This window comes from Zerene cesonia, chromosome 19 (genome assembly GCF_012273895.1).
Source record: "Zerene cesonia ecotype Mississippi chromosome 19, Zerene_cesonia_1.1, whole genome shotgun sequence".
Taxonomy (NCBI): domain Eukaryota; kingdom Metazoa; phylum Arthropoda; class Insecta; order Lepidoptera; family Pieridae; genus Zerene; species Zerene cesonia.
The window spans coordinates 4753398-4773974 of NC_052120.1; the positions used below are offsets into that span (position 1 = coordinate 4753398).

The window sequence follows — 20577 nt, forward strand, 5'->3', positions numbered from 1 at the left end:
TTTAGATGCGTCCTGCGTTTGAAACGCTTTTGAATATACTGAGAATAGATTCTACACTTATATAGGTACTGACCTTCCAAGTATTTTTCTCTATCTAGTATATAATTTGAAAAGAAATGGCACTTAGGTATATCCACCTCTTTTTGCCGTAGAATAAGAAAGTTTTTTTTTTTTTTTTTTTTATCGCCTAGCAGGCAAACGAGCAGGCGGGTCACCTGATGGAAAGTGATGCCCGTCGCCCATAAGCACTTGCGATGTTAGGGGCATCGCGAGTGTGTTGCCGGCCTTTGAGACAATGATATGCCCTTTTCTTGAAGGTATCCCCATCAAAGTATTTAAATAACCCTTGAGTTAGTTAGAATCTTTAGTTGGATTTAATAAACCTTTTATTTGTTTGCTCATTTAGCCTTAACAATAACAATAATAACTTATTATTTCTTAATAAAACATATAAATTCGTATTTTCATCTTCAATCAGGTTTAAAGATATGAACAGACGCTCTCTATTTTGTTACGTTAACGATGGAGGATGTTAAAAATTATTATAAAAACAAGCAGATCTGGCTATTTCCCTAATTTTGGCAATGTATTTGTCAAATCTCTTTTTCCGTTACGTCACGTTTTTCCTAATTAGAACTAGTTGTTACTGAAGGCCATTGTTACAAGTAGTTCTAACTAGGAAAAGTGCGTTAAAACTAGATTTAATTAACAAATGTTTTATCTTCGTTTCGCTTCATCTGCTCGTGTGATGGTCTGAATAAGTTTAATAAATTTTTTTTTTTTCAAATATGTCATATTCTAGTTTTTAACTTGTCCCTAGTTAGAACTGGTTGTAGCACGGGCATTAAGTTACTCTACCTAATTATCTTTACGACAGGAGTAGATACTTTGTATTCATTAAAAGGTACTTTATTCTATTCCATAAATTCAATCTTTAGGTTTAAATTAATAAGAAAAGTTTTATGTTTGGTAACTTAAGTATTTATTAATGAAGTGGACTTAATGGACAATACAATAAGAAAAAGAACATTTTTAAGAGTCATTGCCTTCAGCTCTCTCCAATATGTATTCAAATCTATTCAGCATTAATATCCTTATTTCGTATCACTGCGTCCAGTCGACGGATCTTTCGTCGATGCTATGGATTTCTGTAAATAGATAATTATAATTTCAAATGCAGTAAAATCGTAATATTGTAAGACGGTAATTGTATTCAATTATCGTATTTTTTTCAAATATAATTTATATGATCTTTACAAGAAAAAAAAAATTCATTTTATCAAAAGAAAAATTCCTACAACTAAGTATTTATTACTAGCGCTTTTTATAATAGTATAGTTAATTAATACGTGTTTTTCTTGGCCTTGTTTTGTTTAGTTTTGTGGGAAGTTGTATAACATTTGATTAAGCTTACCGCATCGGCCATTGCTTTTTGTACGTCTCTTTCAATCTGTTTTGCTTCTTCAGTCCCAACTAGTTGCGCTTTAAGACAGTCTATTGCAATTTTAACAACGTGCTTTAAATCTTCCATCGGCAGGTGCACACCACAGTCTATTTAGAGAAATTTAATATGAGTTAATAGATATTAGCCACATATTACTGTTTATTATAGATTAATAAATGATGTAAATTAAAGAGAACAACTAAATAAGCTTATACTGACAAAATGTCTTAAAATCATTGATACGTTGTACACGCTCTTAAATGGCTATATAAGTCAGGTAACTTCCTGACTCGTGTAGGCGAGCGAGCGAGATATGATCTGAGTGAAAGAGAAGAAAAGTTGTTGTTTTAAAATACCACATTGATAGTCTATCCTGAATCTGTCTTTCTTTTTGATACGTCGTTGGTATGCTGCAGGCTTATTTCATTAAACTATAGTGTAATGAGAAAAAAATTATGATACCTTTTATATCATCAATCACATCAGCAATATTAATGCTGTCGATAGATTCAGTAGATAAAGGGTTCTCATCATCAATTAGAGAGTTTACGAGCGAAGTCATTGTTTCTTCAGTACCTGAATAAAAAGGTAGTTATTTTTTATTTCTTTGTCATTTATTCTGTAGTTTTTCTAACTAAAAGTTACTTGTTGCTTATAAATAAATATAAGTGTATCTAGACATACGTCATACGCTTTTAGTGTGAATATCGGTCATATCTAGCGTGAATGTGTAGGTCACCGAAAATTATTATATTATATAAAATTATTTGAACCATCTAACAGCGACTATGCGATGTCAAGAAATGCGTTAATTATTTTAGAGGGATTTAATGACTGCGTGTGGTTTATCGAGTTGATAAATAAAAAATAATCACATCTGTGATTATTATATCCATATGCATCAGGTCAATTCTCATTTGTCATTTATATGAACATAGTTATTTGTTTCTATCAAAGAGAAGCAAGTGCAATAAAGCACAGGTTATTAAAAACTTAATTATTATTAATGTCTTTGGTTTGTACCTAAGTCAGCAAGTTCTGTAGTATGCAACAAAGCGGCAAGAGCAGGCCCGAGGCGCTCATGTAAATGCTTCCTCAGCCCCGACACATCCTTCAAAGCCGCTTCCAAAGATTCCATAATTTTATGAGATTGCTGATCTGTGCCTTCCATGGCTTCGACCTGAGTGAAAAATTTAAGCCCTTTAAGACATTTAAGGCACTTTCCCCGAGCATGCCCGTGGAATGGGGGTACCCGGAAAGGACACTGGGTTCGTCTTTTTCACTTAAATTTATATAAGCTACTTGAAATATAAAAGGATGAACGAATCACGCTTTTAATCTGTTAAAAAGTGAAGTTTTTAAACAAATAACAAAATGTCCTCGGAACTCAAGCACATTAAGAACCTAATATACCCAGTTGCGTTCGAAGTACAGTAAAGTTGAGTCATTCATATAAAAAAATAACATTCCTTATGCGTAGGTTAGGTTAATATCTTACATGTTGTCGTATCAGTCGATCAGCTAACGCCGCCAAAGCATCGAAAGCTCTCGTCTGTTTCTTATACATGCTGGGGTCACCCCCGTACTTCAACAACCATTTTCGTACTAAACTATCAACCACTTCAAAACGAGATTTTGCTCTGTAAAAAAGGAAATAGAACTACATTATTTTGAAGTAAGTAAGTGTATAATATTGTAATAAAATAAAAACATGTTTTATTAGGAGTTGTATATAAAGAAAGTTGCTTATAATAAGGTAAGTAACGAATTTATTTTAAGGTTATTAAGAAAATTTATTGCTATGGTCTACATGGATAGACATTTTGGGATATACTACGACAACTAGGCTGTTATTTAGTTAAATGTAATTAAAATGCCATATACCCCGAAATAACGTCAGGTAATTCAGCAGTGAGTTCCCGAAGTAATTCATCAGCATCGTCACGGGTTACTCGCATCGAGTCCAAGCAATCGTATAATAGTTTCATCACATTCACGTCATACACAATTTGAACTGAGCCTAGTGGAGTACTGCAAAGTTTTATGATTAGAGATTGATTGATTGGAAAAAATAAGTATGGGCGGTAAGACATTTGAAATATTCTACCAACTTGGTGATACTTGCTTTGTGATATTACGAAAATTTTATGATCTTACTATAATCATATTAGTGCTATAATATATGCAACATCGTGAATAAAGTGCATCTTTTAGCAAAAAGAGATCATTGTTAGGCGAGAAATAACAGTTTTTGTTGTAATTTGTTTGTAAAAATTTAATTTAGCAATACAATATAGTGGATACACCTGACGATGATAATTTAATAAAGCCTAATCTAAATCGTAATCATGGATAGTCCTAGCAGTTCATTGGCTGAATAAGGTTATCAACAACCAATTGAATGATTGTTTTTGTATTGGCTTGCAGATTAGAAATCGATCTGTAATGCAAACATAATAAACGCTCCAGATTCATTATTAATTTCGGGCGTTTAAGAGTGGTATTTACATTGGAAAGTATTTCTTGCGAAGCTGTCTCGATGTATGTGGAACTTGAAACAGATATATTTGTGATCGATCAGAAGGAGGTGGGCTGACTGTTTCCATTGGCGGACGATATGACAGCGGTTTCAGGCGTAGACTAAGAATTTCTTCACGAAGTGCCTGTAAGTGATAGGAATATCGAACAAAATTATAAAGTACATATATTCTTTATTAGCATTACAGAAACCCTTTACTATATGTAGGAAACATAGAGCAGATTTGGAACCTTCATTTGTTGTTCCTGTTGCGATCTTATAATACGAAGTCTGACTACATCGCGTTGATATTGCTCCTGTTCATAGCCACCCGCCATTACTGATGGATCCTTTTGCGGCTGTGAAATCATAAATATATAATAAGTTATTTACTATTCACTTATTCATATTACTCATAAAAGCTTCTATATTATTATTAAGTATCTTGTACATTTACAAAGTTCTTGCTTGCTTGCTTTATACCCCAAGCTCTGAAAGTCTTAAAAAATAAAATTTACTGCAAGTAACTATTTGATAACTATGAGAATTATGGGAAAGTACTCATGTGAAATAGAAATTAATTGTTTACACATTAAATATGCTTAGTTTATGTACCTTTTGTGGTAAGACATCGGCTTGTAAGGCTGCCGCAAGGCGTAGACGATCTGAATATTTCTCCAATGTAGTGAGATATTTTTTTTCTAATGCCCCATGACGTTCCTAATAAAATAATAAATAGTATATACCTATTACTTTCTTCATTTACAAATCAATCAATCTATCAGACGTTTCTCACCCTCCACGACCTAAGTTGCATCATAATCTGTGGCAACGTGCCAAGAGTTGCCGAAAATTTATGTCTCCTTGCCATTTGCCGCAATAAATCATCGAGGGTGCGGTCCACGCGGCGCGGCTTACCAAGCTTTCGAGTTAAAACATCACGCATTTTGGCGCGCAATTCCTCCGCTTTTGCCTCCATTTCACGCAAATCAATGTTCATGCGGAATAAGTGCGTTTTATTTACCCTAAATTGGATTTTTAGATATTTAGTAATGTAATCATTAACATACGCTAAATGGCAATGAAAATTTTAAGTATAGACATTTTGAGCACTAATTAGATAAGATAATCCACTTCTAAAAAAAACATATGAGTAAAGTTTAAAAAAAGAAGAAAAAAAAGGAAGACTACCATTCTCTGTAACTGAAAGGCATACTATATAATATAGCTGACAAAAAATATAGATTACTTGTGTCTTTGCTTCTGCTGCTTTATTTCATCATGCAGCTCCAATACACGTTTACGCAAACGTGCTAACAGTTGTTCAGGGAAAACCACAGTTTGTGACAATCCATCAGGACCAGTGCACCCACGAAGGGCTGACGCTCTTATTTGATCGTAACGTAAGATGACCACTTGGTCTACTTCATTCATGCAACTTTGTTTTTCCATCTTAAATTTATTAAGACATTATGATTTTTTCTGACGATATTCTCTATTGTTATTTTATAATTACGTTGACTATTTTTTACTTGGTAAAAGTAAAAAATTACGGCAGATAAAGTATTCAAACTTACCATAAATTCTCGTAAATCATTTTTCCTTTTCTCTAGCTGAACTGAAAACTTTCGCTTCACTTTATTATGTGCATCAATATCTTTGCGTAAAAGATCCACTAAGTGGTCCTGTTCAATAATATCCTGCTCATGCTTATGTCTAAAAATAATAATAATTCATATTTAAATCTAAATAACATCCTTATGACCAAGCAGGTCACTCAATTGCTACAAATACCAAAATAAGTTTTGTCTCAAAAATTTCGTTAAACATATTAATGAACAATTATCACTATTTCTTATTGTCAATTGTTTATATTTTATATAATTTTCATTAATTTTGAATTAATTCGTGTTATTTAATAGTTGTATGATATCCTTAATACCTTGTATTGCGCAATTCATATGTTTTATTGTATACTTCAACGTCGCACCCTTCTGGGCAAATATTCGGATCAAGGCGGATGGGCCCTATGTCCCTGCTGTCTAAGCTTCCTTCATCTTCTTCCTCACTTGAAGATGATGATGACTCAGACTCCGAAGATTCTGAATAAAATTATTAAGCCAAAATACGAACAATAAGCACAGCATATTCCAAACTCCGTCCGAAACGCAGAGAATAAAAAATTATATGCCATAAAAAGGGCACCGTCGTCCCTGGGGAGTTATCCCTTCAAATTTTGAAAGGAGGCGAAATGACAACAATTTTCTGTCAAACACAAAAAGGATCACGTCAATTGGTTCAAAATTCAACACCGCCATCATTTTCGGGAACGTCGGTTGAGTAATATAATGTAATGCTGATAAATGAGACACGTTCTCTTAGTAAAACAAGATTCAAAATCAATCCAGTATTTTCGAAACTTGTTTGGCTTGATTTATAACTAGAATAAATGACAAGCATAGAACAACATACCATCATCGTCTCTTTCACGCGGCGGCCGATATTTCTTCTTGAAGATCCTACGTAAAAAATCTGCAAACTTATTGTCTTGTACGAGCCTCTTAAATTGCCTTTGTAAATCTTGACAAGCTGCGTCCAACCGTTCTTTTTCAGCTTCATGTTCTTCAATGCGGTGTTCACAGTCTGTTATTTGGTCTTGGACTCCGCGAACCTTTATAAGACAATAATAGGAATAGATATTACCGTAGCAGCATAATTACTATCCATTTGAGGTAGAATAAAAGGCTCGTTCGAAAAAAAATACTCTGACACCTTTTCATAATTGATACTTTCAAAAGCTTTGATTGAGATAGTATACGAAGTGTTGAATTATAGTTATGATATACATAATACTAATTAAATACCTGCATCAATTTTGCGTACACTCGTTCAGCCAAGCGATCTTCGTGTGCCTCAAATCGATTCAATACATTCATCTCTCTGTGCAGTTGGTACAAATGTAATTCCAATAACTGATTCTTTTCCTAAAGATGGTGATAAAAATAATTATCAGTGATAAGTTTTAGTGAAGATTGTTCCAACAAACTTTGTGTTTACATTCACATTATAAAATAAATTAATGATACATCCAGTACACAGTATATTATGAAGTAATTAATACCTGAACACGAATCCTTTCCCTTTGCAGCTGTCGCAGTCTAGAGTCAAACTGCTGGACAGAAACCTCTGCATCCGCAAGAAGCATATCTTGTTCATACAGATGGCTAAAGGAGAAATATATTTCATGTATAAATATTTGGAACTTTTATATAATCTGTGTTTACATGCTAGTGCTAATGTTATCGGCTTATATCGTACCGTTCTATACGTCTTTCACGTATTTCGGCTTCAATTGGAAAAGACTCTTGATCTGGCCTAGCTTTAAGAATCTCCCAAGACGCAGCAAGCGGTCGTGATTCTAAAAAAATCTTACAATATAAATACTTATTTATGAATAATATAATAGAAACAAACTTAACTTATTACTACCAGATAATGGAACAAAACGAGGAACACGTGGCTGACGAATTCTTTGTTGTGGATACAAAGTGGACTTCCTCCGTTCACTGGTTTTTCTTGATGCCGCTGTCCTTGGCACTCCCTTTATCACGACCGGCTTTATCTGTAATTTTTTTTGTTTGAAAAGTTCTATATTGTATCTAAACCTTCCTTTTACAATTTCGTCTTATTACCTCCAAATTCTTCTCTGGAAACTCTAAGTCATCGTCTATTTGAGGTATCGGCGGAGGAGGCTTAGCCATTTTCTGTGGGATCTCAACTCTTATTTCTCCTAATCTTTCGCCAATATCTTTCATACGTTTCACAAGTTTTAGTTTGTGTTCTCGCAATTCAAGTACTTTTTCGTTGAAGGCGCGTTTAGTATCGTAGATCTAAAAATCAATTATCAAGTAAGGAATTTATTTTATTTTGTAAACAATCAATTGTTCTATATACTTACTTCTTTTCTAGCAAGACACACTCGTAGTTGAGTATTGTGGCCAGGTGGTGCTACGTAGTCCGGTTGTGTTTTTAGTAAGCGGTTTCCAATTGTTGCTTCAGCCTCTTTGAGAGCCTCTGCTGCTCCAGGTGGCATGGCATTTGGATCCGGCTTACGTGATAAATGCTCTTGCCACTGATTGTTAAATAAATATTACTTGTTAATACTCATGATGTAACATTTTTACTAAATTATTAAAGGGAGGAAATAATTATTAGATTTTTAAGTGTTAAATAGATACTTTTTTTAATGATCATGAACTGAATAAAATTATAATATATAATTTTTGTGTACACATTTACTTCAATAAATTGAAGGTGATGTCTGTTTAAACGGATATGATAATTCCGTAGAGCTTTCTTCAACGGATGAGGTGGTTTTGGCGGAAGGCCGAGAAGAAATGATGCAACTCTTGGTGGACCCCATGATGATTTTCTAGCAGCCGCTCGGCGAGCTGTGGATTCTGCGCGACTAAATACAAATTTGCGAATTAATATATTTTAATAATAATTTCGTGATAAATATAATTTTTTTAAATATAATCATGACACCAAATCATAAACACAGCAGTCAAACTCATGCTCTCAAGTTCTTGTATAATACTTACTTTAAAGTAGCCTCAGCTAATTCTAGTAAATTAATATCCCTTTATGTCAGCATGAAAATAGTAAATAATTAAATATATTCACAAATTACATAAAATACCTTACTGTAATGAAACGTTCTAAATTTTATTACCGTCCCCTTAAAGCTGCCTCTGCCATTTTTTGATGTACTTCTTCTAACTGGTTATAGAAAGCTTGTGAAAGATTTTTTTGCCTCAACGGCCTGATCATAACTTCTGGGTCCCTACAATGGAATAAATATCATGTTGGATTCATTATTAATCTGAAAACATTTAAATAATTGCGCACGATATGCGATACATGACTTACCTGATACATTTCAGTGTAAACGGAAATACATCTAACTGTATGATATTCCTGGAATACATTTTATGCAAGCCAAGATCTGATGCTTCCAGCTGGTGAGCTAATTTTCGTTTAGTTAACGCCTTACACTCGTCTAATTCTCGTTCTTGTACTTGTAATGGCCGAGGGTCAAGAGTTACATCGATTTGTTGCGAATATGGGAGCGCTCGATTTCTGTGCCATGCATTGATGTCATTGAAATATATACAATATTAATTGGATGATAAAGCAGATTTATTAAAGAGTATATAACTTGTCATTAAGAAAAGAATCAGAATTCTTAATTATAATTTTTTTTGATTTCCTTAATTATAATAATTAATTTTTTATATAAACAGTCAATACAAACGCTTTTATTATTTTGTTATATTCTGCAGAAATTTCCGCAAGCTGGTCACGTACTCTCTTCTTATGCGCATTAGCAATAGCCATCATTTTATCATATTCTTCTTTTTGTTTCAATTGTTCGTGAGACATAAGTTCTCCATCTAGCGTGCTAGGCTCACGAACTCTTTCTACTTTCTGCAAACAAAAGTCTTATTTCATACCGTTAACATTTAAATCTAGAAAATAATACATAAAAAAGTGTTTACTGGTAGTTCTGCTAATCTTCTTCGTGGAGACGAAGGAACAATATCCTCATCAAAGTTAACTATATATGAGAAAATATTTCCATCCGCACCGCTTGTATAAAATCGCCTGCGAATTTTATAAAACACAGCTAATATATTGTCAAGAAAATTATAATATTAGGATACTTAGGCTTAAATTTTTTTACGCTTACTTTCCATCAGAACTGAATTCCAAGCATGTAACAGCTCCTGTATAACGGTCATGCATGGGTAAATAATAAGTATCGTGATAATCAATGCGAGGCGTTGGTTGAGGCTGAAATAGTCATTATTCAATTATATTTAAATAAGTCGAGCACGCTTCGCACGAATTCGGCCAGTTCGCACCGGGGAAGTACCACACCCCCAGAGAAGACCGACGTGAAATAGCATTCTGCTGTGTTTCGTTCGGTGAGTGGGGGAGCCGGGGGCCCATATCCTATTCCTTCCCCTTCCCAGTTCTTTCCTTTATTCCTCTCGCCAATCCTTTCTTAATCCCTTCCCAATTTTAAGTCGACAATTCATTTGTAGAGGCGTAAGGTCTGCAATGGACCTTACACCTCTCTAAATGTTCATGGGCGGTGGTAGCGCTTACCATCAGGCGTCCTTGCCGACTGCGACATAAAAAAAATGGACATTGAATATCAAACAAACGATAACGAATGATTCTTATTTGCCAAATTGAAAAATGTTTGTTACTAATCCAATACAACTAAAAAGTATCATCAGTAACATTATTGAAAGTGAAAATATCTTCATTTGGATTTTCTTAATGTCTAAGGTACCTCTTCTTTTGCAAGACGTCTGCCTTTCAATTTCTTTAATAATTTCTGTTGCGCCATCATCCATATCATGTGATGCTGCTCAGGAGAATCCTCCTCATCCGTGGGCATTCGGACTACTCTTACATAGCCCGTATTTGTACCGACAATTAAATAACGATTGTCGCAACTGTAAAAAAAGGATTGGAGGAGGACGAAAGGTTTGTATACCCAGTAGAAAGCTGCATGATAATTGAGAATATGAAAAACATTTTTTTTTATCGTAATCGAATCTGGCACTAGCTGGTCGCTGCCGTGGCACACTCTCTTCGATCCAATATAATATATAATCTTTTAAAAGTAATCTATTAAAATTTATGTAGATAGTATGTGTTCTCACTGATTCTTATTTCGCCCACTTTAACTGCATCGTCGGAAAATCATCTATGACTGGTTTTTGCAGTAAAAACTGTTTAATAAGTTAATTAACTGTAACATATTATACCTACATATGTTGTATTGGACACTTTATATTCTTGACAGTAAAATGATTATATATATGTTTTTGGAAGACAGTATAATAACAATTACAAGGACAGTCAGTGTTTGCCTCTATTCAAACAATACTATTATTTGTATGGACTTACACAAACTTAAGGGACGTCAAATCATCACACCACGCACCGGGGAAAGGACCGTATTTCAAGATTTTATTATTTCCAGGTCTAACTAAGAGAAGCGCTCCAGTGCCACGCTGGACCACCCAAATGCCTTCCTCGCAGTACTGCGCCCATGTAATCGTAGTTCCTAACATGCTTTCACTTTCCACTATTAAACATAACAACTTTTCTTAAAACTTTACATTTGTTATGTACTTTACTTTACATTTAGAAATTGTCATCAATGCATGAAATTATTTTAGCATATGTATTTATATCATCACATACCTACATGAATGTTACATCGTATTAAGGGAAAAGCAATGAAAAATATTCCGATTATATCCATGCTTGACCTTTACAAAAATATGATTTGATTTAGTCATTTCATTATAAACATACTTAATTGTATTTCTCCTAGCCACTCTTCTTCTTCTTCGTCGTCTTTCTCTTTTTCAGCTTCTTCCTTAGCTTTTATTGCTTCTTCATCGATACTTGCTAAATCTTCTTCAGTAGGAAAGGGTCGATTTCTCATACTGGCAGCACGTAAATAAAAATACAAATAATTAAGCTATTGGTAGTAGTAATTTTTTGACAGACCGGAGTAAAACTTAAAACTTTTTAGGAGCTTTTTGCATCGATTTGCAATTTTGATAGAATTATAAAAAAAGTAGTTAATTATTTCACATAAAACCAAGTCTTATATTACTTAGTATAAATACAAAACAGTAAAACTTACAAATGTTTCTTTACTAGTATCTCTTTGTACGACACGAAATCTAATTTGAATGTTGTTATCTGTGAATAATCACGAATAGGCACGTCCGGTAATAAAGCTTCCATAATAAAGCCTACTTGTCCGCACAAAAGTAACACACGTTCCTGTAAACAAGCAACATAATTTAAAAAGTAAACTTTAAACAGAATTTGTTTGTTATCACGTACTTACTTCCTCTGGTTTCCATGTCATATATGCAATATTGTTTGGAGTTTCAATAAATCCTAATCTATGCAGTCTGAAGGGAGTATCGATCACTAGTCTATACATGAATATAGTACTATCCTCACCACAAGTGACTAGTAACGTACGTTGTTCATTTATTGTTATTTGTGTAAGGGATTTAGAGTGAGGCTTGAGCAGCTGAAAATAGAAAGATACGGCTATTTCTCATTTGTATTTAAATAAAATTAATTCTTTCTACTTCTACCTGCAGTTTTACGAGCATTATTTGCGGTTTTTTGTGTTATTTCGATGCAAGCCTTCATAGCAATCAAGCGTTATTAAGAAATAAATTTTATGTATAGATATAAACCATTTGCGCTTAATGATATTCGTAGGATAAGTGGATTATTTCATGTGAAAAATATTGGCTTGTGACACTTCACCCCCTGGTTTATTCATAGTTAATACTTTATAATTCTTTGTTCTATAAAAGCAATTAAGGTGAATGTTTTTTTGCTTTGAAAAAAAATTTACTTACGCATATTAAGTCAAGTACATCCGCATGAATGGAGTCTTCGCTGTGAATGGTGAGCGCAGAATGTACTCTAACTTCGACCATCGTCGTCTGAGCCAGTAGACGATCGGGATGAATAAATAGCGTACGCATTATACCATCCGCAAAACCGACCATAATAATGCAAGATGTTTCATCCACCTACAACCATATACCAGAGAAAATATGTCTTTATTCCCTTTTAGCACGCATTTACGATAAAGACTATCACTAAGTGCCTCTACCGTTTTTGTTTTCAGTTTCAATATAAAAAATGTATCTAATCATTTTACAGCAGATGGCTGTAGCTAAAACTTACATCAACCGGTGGATACAGCATGCACGTAACACCGGCCTGAAACTGGTATCTAGCAAGGAGTAAATGAGTCTCAGTATTGTACGCTTGTAGGGCGCCATCTTGTCCTGCCGTGACCAAGATCGGATGTGAGCGCAGAGCAGCCATAGCGACTATGGCACCAGCGTGACATGTCAACACTTTCCGGTGGTTGCATTCTATTTTGTCTATTTCCAATTCCACGGTCCAGAGCCCTCCATTGCCATCCTTGGAAGAAACCGAGATAAGTATGATACTAAGATAATTCAAATCTAGATATATATGCATGTACTTACTTGTGCGTACCAAAACATATCTTTCTGATGTTTTAAACACATAATTTGGCAGCCTGGTACCTAAAATAAAAGCTCTTTTTATAATCCATACAATAATCAACCTATTGAACAAATGTCATGAAAATGATGATTCAATTGATCCAGAATTCTAATTTTTAATGGTTTATAGATTACACAGGTTTCAGCGACAGGATTGAGTTCAACGTAGGGATCATCTTCTGGCGGGTCGGCTTGTTCCACAGTATCCCAATACCAGGCTCGCACACAGCCGTCTCGAGCTATTGTTGTTACTTCATCACCAGCTGGACTCAGCATGAATTGAATCTAAATTAAGATTATTATGTTAAGCTCCAACTACATATCAAATGAAATAAATTTATAAATCGATAATTGACGTAATGTTTATTTTTATTTGAAATACAAAGGGATGTTTTGAAAATTATTATTTGATATGAGTATTCATAATTAATAAAAATTATTATTACACACTTTTTACAAAAAAAGCTAAAAATGTTGAGTACTTCATTGTTTACGTGTTATGTAGGTATTTTGCTTTATATCATACTAGCTGCCCGCTCCAGCTCCGCCCGTGTAGACCGTTTTTATTGTTAGTTACTAAAATTATAGTCATTATTCTAATCAAGTGGTAAATCCCCCAAATCTAATGAAGTTATATCTGTTCAGCCGCTAGATATTATTGATATAAATAATAATTTACCACTGGAGCTTTATGGCAAGTTTTTCGTCCCCGCTGTGTAACTTCCAATTTTACTAGACCAGCTTCCCAAACTAAAACGTTACCCCATTCACATCCAGATAATACCTGAGAAGGAAAGACAATATTCTAAGAACATGAGCGATCGTTAGTGAAGCGCTTGTTTTCTTATAAACAACATTTGAAAATCAAACGAAATTAAAGAAAAATAAATAGAACATCTATATACGATGAAAGAGATTGAGCCTCACAACACAGGGGATCCTAGTGTGGGTTTCAATGCAGTATATGTAACCATATTATGTAATTTGTTTTTGATACAAGTAAGGAAATTTTTATTTATTTATTTATTTATCTATGAATAGTCAAGTTTTCAGCAAAGTATTGCTATAATCCAACATATTTTGCTTCAACTTGTCACATAATACAAACGCCTTGCACGTTTACAAATGGTTGGAAATAATTTTTATAAATTTAACTACTTATAAATCTTATATCTTTAAACGAGCAATTCTTGTATATATATATATATATATAGAAAATGTCATATTCGTGTTTTATGCGTGTTTTATCGACTTTAACTTACTCTAACAAATAGGAGGCGTTTGAGTAGTCCCAATTTATTATGACTCTTCCTGACATCTATTGGCGAATAATAATACTATAAATGCGAAAGTTTGTGAGGATGGATGCATATGTATGTGTGCGTCTGTTACTCTTTCATGCAAAAACTACTGAACCGATTGCAATGAAATTTGCTTCGTAGATAGCTGGACAACTGAAATAACACATAGCCACTTTTTATACCGATATTCCTACGGGATACGGACTTACGCGGCTTCAACCGCAGGTCACAGCTAGTTAATTATTATTAACTATTACATATACCTTTTCATCAGGCATTGGGTAAACACCCAAAACATCACAAATTTCCGTTTTACCGAATCTTCCGAGTTCTCCTTTCAATTTAAGACCCGTAAACGTATGAGCCATTTTCCAAAATTTTATATGTGCAGCTCCTAAAGCATTTAATTTATATTTTGAAATCGACTTACTTACTCAACAAAAACATAAGAAAGCGTACATCATACAAGATATGCAGTTTCTTAATGAAAATTTTCTTATCAACTTTTAAGTATATATGTATTTACCCGCAGTTGTAAGCTGACCAGGACAATACGGTGAAAACATAACCGTATTAACGTCAAATGTAAAGGCACTTGTACGTAGAAGGATCCTATGCTTTTTCCAGTTCCATATAGTTAAGTTATAATCCGGTTCCTTTCCTACAGATGCGAGTAGCTCTCCATCAGGGCTAGTAAAAATAAATCAAATGTATATAATATAAAGTGTAATGTCCAATGATATCAAAATAAAAATAACATTTAAGCATACTAACCTAAAGTCGAGAATTGAATAGGCATTGGAAGTTCCATCGCGCAGGACCGCATCTATATCCATTTGTGGCCAAGTGTACAGCAATATTATTGGATCTCTGTGACCTTCTCTCCCTTCTGCTATTGCTATTCTATAGTTCGGATCTCTTCTGTATGACTATACACAAACATTTTAAGAGTAAATCGTAATAAACTAGAACAAGTCGATTGGAGTATCTCGCGTATATACTCTTAAGAAATTCGGGATAAAAGATAGCCTCAAATAATATGCTCATCTTGCTATATAGGGTAGCACATTTGGCTAAGGTACGAAATAGGCAGTTCTAACCTACCATCAATAAAAATTTTCAAAATTGGTTCAGTTGTGTCAGTGAGCAGGTATGCCGTACGGATCAACAGTGTTGGGTAAAACACACATAAACTACGAATTTTATTTATATCGTACAGGGCACAGAATTATACTGAACTGAATTATACTCTAATTATACAGAAACAGTGGTGTATTTTACTGTGATATTGCCGACTGATCCGCCAGTGGTACTTCTACGAAACCATGTCTGTTTAGTGTTCACGTCCATAAAAGTTATAATGCTTCCTGAGGACCAGCAAACGACACTGTCGTCACATGCACACAGATTGAAATATTTGTGGCAGTTATATCCATAGGAATGTCTGTCACAAGGCTAAGGAGTATTGATATTTACGAAGATAAGGGCGTACCTATGTATTAAAGATATTAAGTTTCACTTTTTTTATAAAGTTAAATTACTTAATTCTGTAATTCTGGATTGTAGTTTTATAATAACGTTTAATTATTGACACTAGCTCAATGATGGAAAATTTGTGTTAAAATGATTTTCGATTAATATTCATGATAAATTTTGATGAGTGTCATAATAATGTATGTGTCGTAATGTTTTTAGCTTATGTACTATTTATTGTGCTTTTACAATATTTGATAAGTAGAAAACGTAGGTTTAATGTAAATGTAAAATAACAAAAAGTATAAAAAAGGCTATGATTCAAATCGGCTTCGTAGGTTTTTTTTTTAAATTACAAAAAGCATTTATTTTATTAGGTATACTTAGTTTACAAAATAATGAAATGCACGGAATAAACCATCAAGCAGTCAAATTAAGCAGTTACATTTTGGGAAATTAATATAATTAATAAATTACGTAAATATTACTATTTTACAGAAAATCAAATGACTAACGATATTCAAAAATGCCCAATTCAAATAAGTAGAATTCGGTTCCGGCACACGCCGGCCACTGCAGCGGTTTGAATGTGCTGTTGAATCAGCATTATAAAAAGCTCCATATTATGATGACAGTATGTGAATCAATTATGGTTATGTTATTGATTACAGGACAAATAAGGAAAAAACTAAATAGGAAATCCTAAAGCTCGTAGATTTCAGGGCACATTTTACAAGTAAAATATTAAGGGATTAATTGGTATTCCTATCTAAATTTTTAAACGCGTTTCACACAAAATATAAACAGTACAGTAATTTTCATTTCATTACGTACAAATTAATATATCTTTGCTAGTAATATATAGATATATATGTATATATAAGGTAGGTATGTAAAAATTATATGTTAATTGCGTCGATTAAAAGGATACTCAAATTCAAATAGATCATCAGGAATCGTAGCATCCAAGCTAGTTACGGCACCAGATAAAAATTCATCTGGGTCATATTCCGTTAACACAGATTCTTCTTCGACTGTCTCTTCTTCCTCTGCTATGGGCTCTTCAACTTTTTCTTGTTCTTCTTCTTCTTCACCTTCTAAATGGTTATTATTTAATTAGTGTTTGTTGGTAAAATCACTCTTTTCAGATTTTCATACTATTAATTTGTATGAAGCATTCAAAAACATAATTCTAATGGCCGGATATAGTCATAATAAAATCCTTTTTCGTTTATCTTATGTTTTTCAAATATGACGCGTTTCAGAACAGTTCCTTACCCAATGCGTTAATAATGACAACAGGTAAAAGCTTTGAATATTAAATTGTTTATTTGTGTATTAAAAAATTTTGCGTGTAGTAGTCGAGAACGCTTCGGCACGAATTGGGCTAACTCGCAACGGGAAAGTACACCCACCAAACACCACACTCCCCATAAGAACGGCGTGAAATAGCCGTGGTTCGTTCGGTGAGTGGGGGAGCTGGAGGCCCTTTTCTTTACCCTTCCCAGTCCTTTCCTTTATTCCTTTCGTTACTCTCTCTTTCTTAATCCCTTTCCAACATGAAGTCGGCAATTCTTTCAAGATCTGCAATCGACCTTATGCCTCGCTAAATGAGCATGGGCGCTGTTAGCGCTTAGCACCAGGTGACCCATCAGCTCCGTTGGGAACGATAACATAAAAAAAGTAAAGTAGTTTTCGCAGCGCAAGCGATGGTTCTATTATATTGTTTCCCACAGGGGAAAAAAATTAAATCAGTTTAGTAGTTAAATTTCTTTTATAAATGTATAGATTAAAGGACGTACAAGCAACAAAAACTGACAATCAGAAACGTTTGCTTATCTTTACCTTCGCCATGCTCGCCAGGTTCTTCATCTGCCATTTGAAATAAAGTTTTTTTAAAATATCCCTGTTTATACTAATATAACCAACAGCGACAATTCAATAAATAAAATTACGTTGCTAGGATACAAGCTGTAGACGTGATGTACTTATGAAGTACCTCAATGCCTAATGCCCGATTTTGAATGTCGATGGTTACTGGCGCTGGATTGTAATTTGTAATCTGTTGTGCTCACAGAGTAAGTGATATAATACATTGCGCTCATATTGCGTTTCTTAACTTTATACTACGAAAAAAGACCGACCATCTGCTTCTAAAATAATGTTAAGTATGCCCCAGAAGTAAGATAAATTGATTTGAAAAAGGTTACAGAAAATATCGCATTCATGGTTTATATTGAATATGGATGTTTGTTCATTTATTTTATGTAAGACTGTCAAAAAGATAGATGACAATTATGTCATTATTCTGTTTTGTAACAAAGTCTATAATTTTTGAAGTGAAACTTCTTTAGAATCGTTGTGATTTCAAACTTGATGCAATGGAAAAAACGACAGGTAACAGACACAAATACAAAAATGTGTAGAATGAAGCCGACAAAGAATGAGACAGAAATATACATACTATTTTAGATTATCGGTCTCTCCTCTTTGTTCTATATTTCGTTCTTTTGTCGTTTTACTGAAGTTTCACTTCTATCGTGTGTGAATCGCACACATATTTTTTTAATTAAGTATTTCAATACAATTCTTCGATTTATCAGTAATCAGAGCTTATGTTTTTTTCTATAGCGTTGAATTCATTGTGGAGACAAGTCGAGCACTTGAAAACCGTGAGACTTCTTTCGTGGCAAATGTAAAACTGCTTGTCGCTATAATCTTTGTCATTGTGACGTTGACATGTTATTATAATTATGATGACAGATGACATTACGGATAACAGAGTACTTTGGAACGAGTGTACCTATTTTGTAAATATTGAGTGTATTTTTATCAAATTACCAGTTTTTTATACTCGGTAGGAATATAAATATCAGCTGCATTATTTATCTTAGACGATTACATCAGCTCTACAGTAGAAGGTCTCATACTTGTACTTAGTACTCATTATATTTTTTTAATTTGGACTTTAGACTGAAGTTTGTATGCAACAAATAGTAATTATGTCCCAACCACATAGAAAAGCTGTACTAAACCTATACAAGACGGTAACTATTCACATTTTATTCCACGGTTTAATGATAATTTATCAATATAAGATATGAAATGATTTGTATGGACCAATTTGGTAACTCAATACATATTCTTTTGCAGTTATTGTACTTAGGGAGAGATTGGCCTCAGGGTTATGACCTCTTTAGAAAACGATTGCATAAAGTGTTTTCGAAGAATAGTGAAGAGACAGATCCAAAAAAAATTGAAATGATGATAAAACACGGTGAATTTGTCACAAAAGAAATTGAAGCCCTGTATAAATTGAAAAAGTATAGAACATTAAAACGTAGGTATTATGATGATAATTAAAATAGTTTTTTTATTGATGTTGTATGATGCAAATATTCCGATACCTTACCATTTTAGCAATGTTAAGCGTGATTGAAATTTCAATTGTTATGGTAAATTAATTTTATAACATATGCTACCAATACAAACACAATATTTTAGGAATAAATAATATCTAAAATATAATCAGTTTCACATTATATTGAAACATCTTTTTTCACACTTAAATTAATAACCATGTAAAACCATTGATTATTTATATCTTACATGTATGTATTTTAAAATGTAAAAAACTTGAAAATGTGTAAATATTGTAAAAAATTAAATAATATGAATTTATATGCAGAATGTTATATTAATTATTTGCTATTCAATTTTGCACTATTTTTGATACTAATTCACATATTCCTTCGAATGTTTAGTTTTGACTAAAACAGTTTAAGTAAGTTTTTGTTTTATTAATTTAAATGTAATATAAATGTACTTAATAAAAAAAGGAAGTACATGTAGGAAATATATATTAAATATATTAAAGGCTTAGAAGATAGTATCCTGAAATACAATTTCAGGCTGATATTGATATTCCAGTTAGTATAACTAGAAAAACTGATTTAAGTAGGTAAAAGTTTTTGTTATATTCACAAATTTTGTTGCAATATTTGTGTATAATATACTGGCCCTATTGCTTTTCAAGGTGTTAGAGGAAAATTCATATATTATGCTCAATAAAGATTTTTCACAGATAAATAAAACAATAACTTCTATGCTATTATTGTATTATAGACACTTTAAATTGTTACATATTGTCAAATCTACATACCTTTATAGTGATATTTTAAATGATACCTTATTTTGATTAATAAACTATGTTTAATTTAATTTTGTAGTATGATTCTTATCTATTATGATCCTTCACGATAGTAAGGATGTTAACAATAGCAGTCACATATTTAAAATTCGAAATAATCCTTACAGGGAATTTTTAAGAGTAAAATTGAAGCATAAACCATGCTTAGAGTTAGAAGAAGATTCTGATATAGCCATGTCAATTTAACTACAGAATAGTAACTTGATTGAGCTTAGTGTATGGTTTTGGTTTAATGTATCACATAGTTAATTACTTATTCCATCAAATAATATTATCTATGTATAAATATCATGTGACGAAACCCTTGTATTATTTCGATGTACTTAGTATTTATAATGAGATGCAATCATAAAATACCAATTACGCCATAACTTCCCACATTCTCAAAAACGCAAGGACATTATAAAAAATAATCTTAGGTAGGTGTTCATTTAATTGCGCACCTCTTCTGAAGGTGGTGATAATAT

The 20577-nt window shown here is 33.1% G+C and overlaps 2 protein-coding genes across 2 annotated transcripts; one reads left to right on the forward strand and one right to left on the reverse strand.

The window, feature by feature from the left end:
• Positions 1-963: 963 nt before the first annotated feature.
• LOC119834327 (cilia- and flagella-associated protein 44) lies at positions 964-17779 on the reverse strand. Its single transcript, XM_038358668.1, has 42 exons — positions 17746-17779; positions 16832-16994; positions 15709-15871; positions 15202-15356; positions 14954-15117; positions 14691-14821; positions 13806-13910; positions 13262-13411; positions 13088-13147; positions 12777-13019; positions 12443-12619; positions 11911-12102; positions 11701-11843; positions 11364-11497; positions 10950-11130; positions 10327-10492; positions 9715-9818; positions 9524-9629; positions 9280-9452; positions 8895-9104; positions 8698-8808; positions 8262-8430; positions 7921-8094; positions 7655-7852; positions 7452-7584; positions 7281-7380; positions 7084-7186; positions 6827-6946; positions 6435-6633; positions 5905-6064; positions 5540-5678; positions 5212-5414; positions 4759-4987; positions 4578-4682; positions 4214-4321; positions 3953-4107; positions 3329-3475; positions 2943-3084; positions 2468-2624; positions 1907-2020; positions 1415-1551; positions 964-1148 (listed from the first exon to the last, which is right to left on the reverse strand). Exons 1-42 carry the CDS (start codon positions 17777-17779, stop codon positions 1095-1097), a joined length of 6111 nt encoding a protein of 2036 aa, XP_038214596.1. The 3' UTR covers positions 964-1094.
• An 879-nt stretch (positions 17780-18658) lies between these two features.
• LOC119834194 (electron transfer flavoprotein regulatory factor 1) lies at positions 18659-19275 on the forward strand. The gene is made up of 2 exons (XM_038358512.1): positions 18659-18947; positions 19054-19275. Exons 1-2 carry the CDS (start codon positions 18885-18887, stop codon positions 19261-19263), a joined length of 273 nt encoding a protein of 90 aa, XP_038214440.1. The 5' UTR covers positions 18659-18884; the 3' UTR covers positions 19264-19275.
• Positions 19276-20577: the final 1302 nt, after the last annotated feature.

What these genes read in the sequence shown, in the direction of transcription:
- LOC119834327 (XM_038358668.1), bottom strand. Translation starts at nt 17,779, where the DNA reads ATGGCAGATGAAGAACCTGGCGAGCATGGCGAAG. An exon ending in GCGTGAAAGAGACGATGATG is followed by an intron (nt 6,065 to 6,434) that starts GTATGTTGTTCT and finishes AATTTTATTCAG; the next exon opens with AATCTTCGGAGTCTGAGTCA. An exon ending in ATCGACTGATACGACAACAT is followed by an intron (nt 2,625 to 2,942) that starts GTAAGATATTAA and finishes TTTTTCACTCAG; the next exon opens with GTCGAAGCCATGGAAGGCAC.
- LOC119834194 (XM_038358512.1), top strand. Translation starts at nt 18,885, where the DNA reads ATGCAACAAATAGTAATTATGTCCCAACCACATAGAAAAGCTGTACTA. An exon ending in TACTAAACCTATACAAGACG is followed by an intron (nt 18,948 to 19,053) that starts GTAACTATTCAC and finishes ATTCTTTTGCAG; the next exon opens with TTATTGTACTTAGGGAGAGA.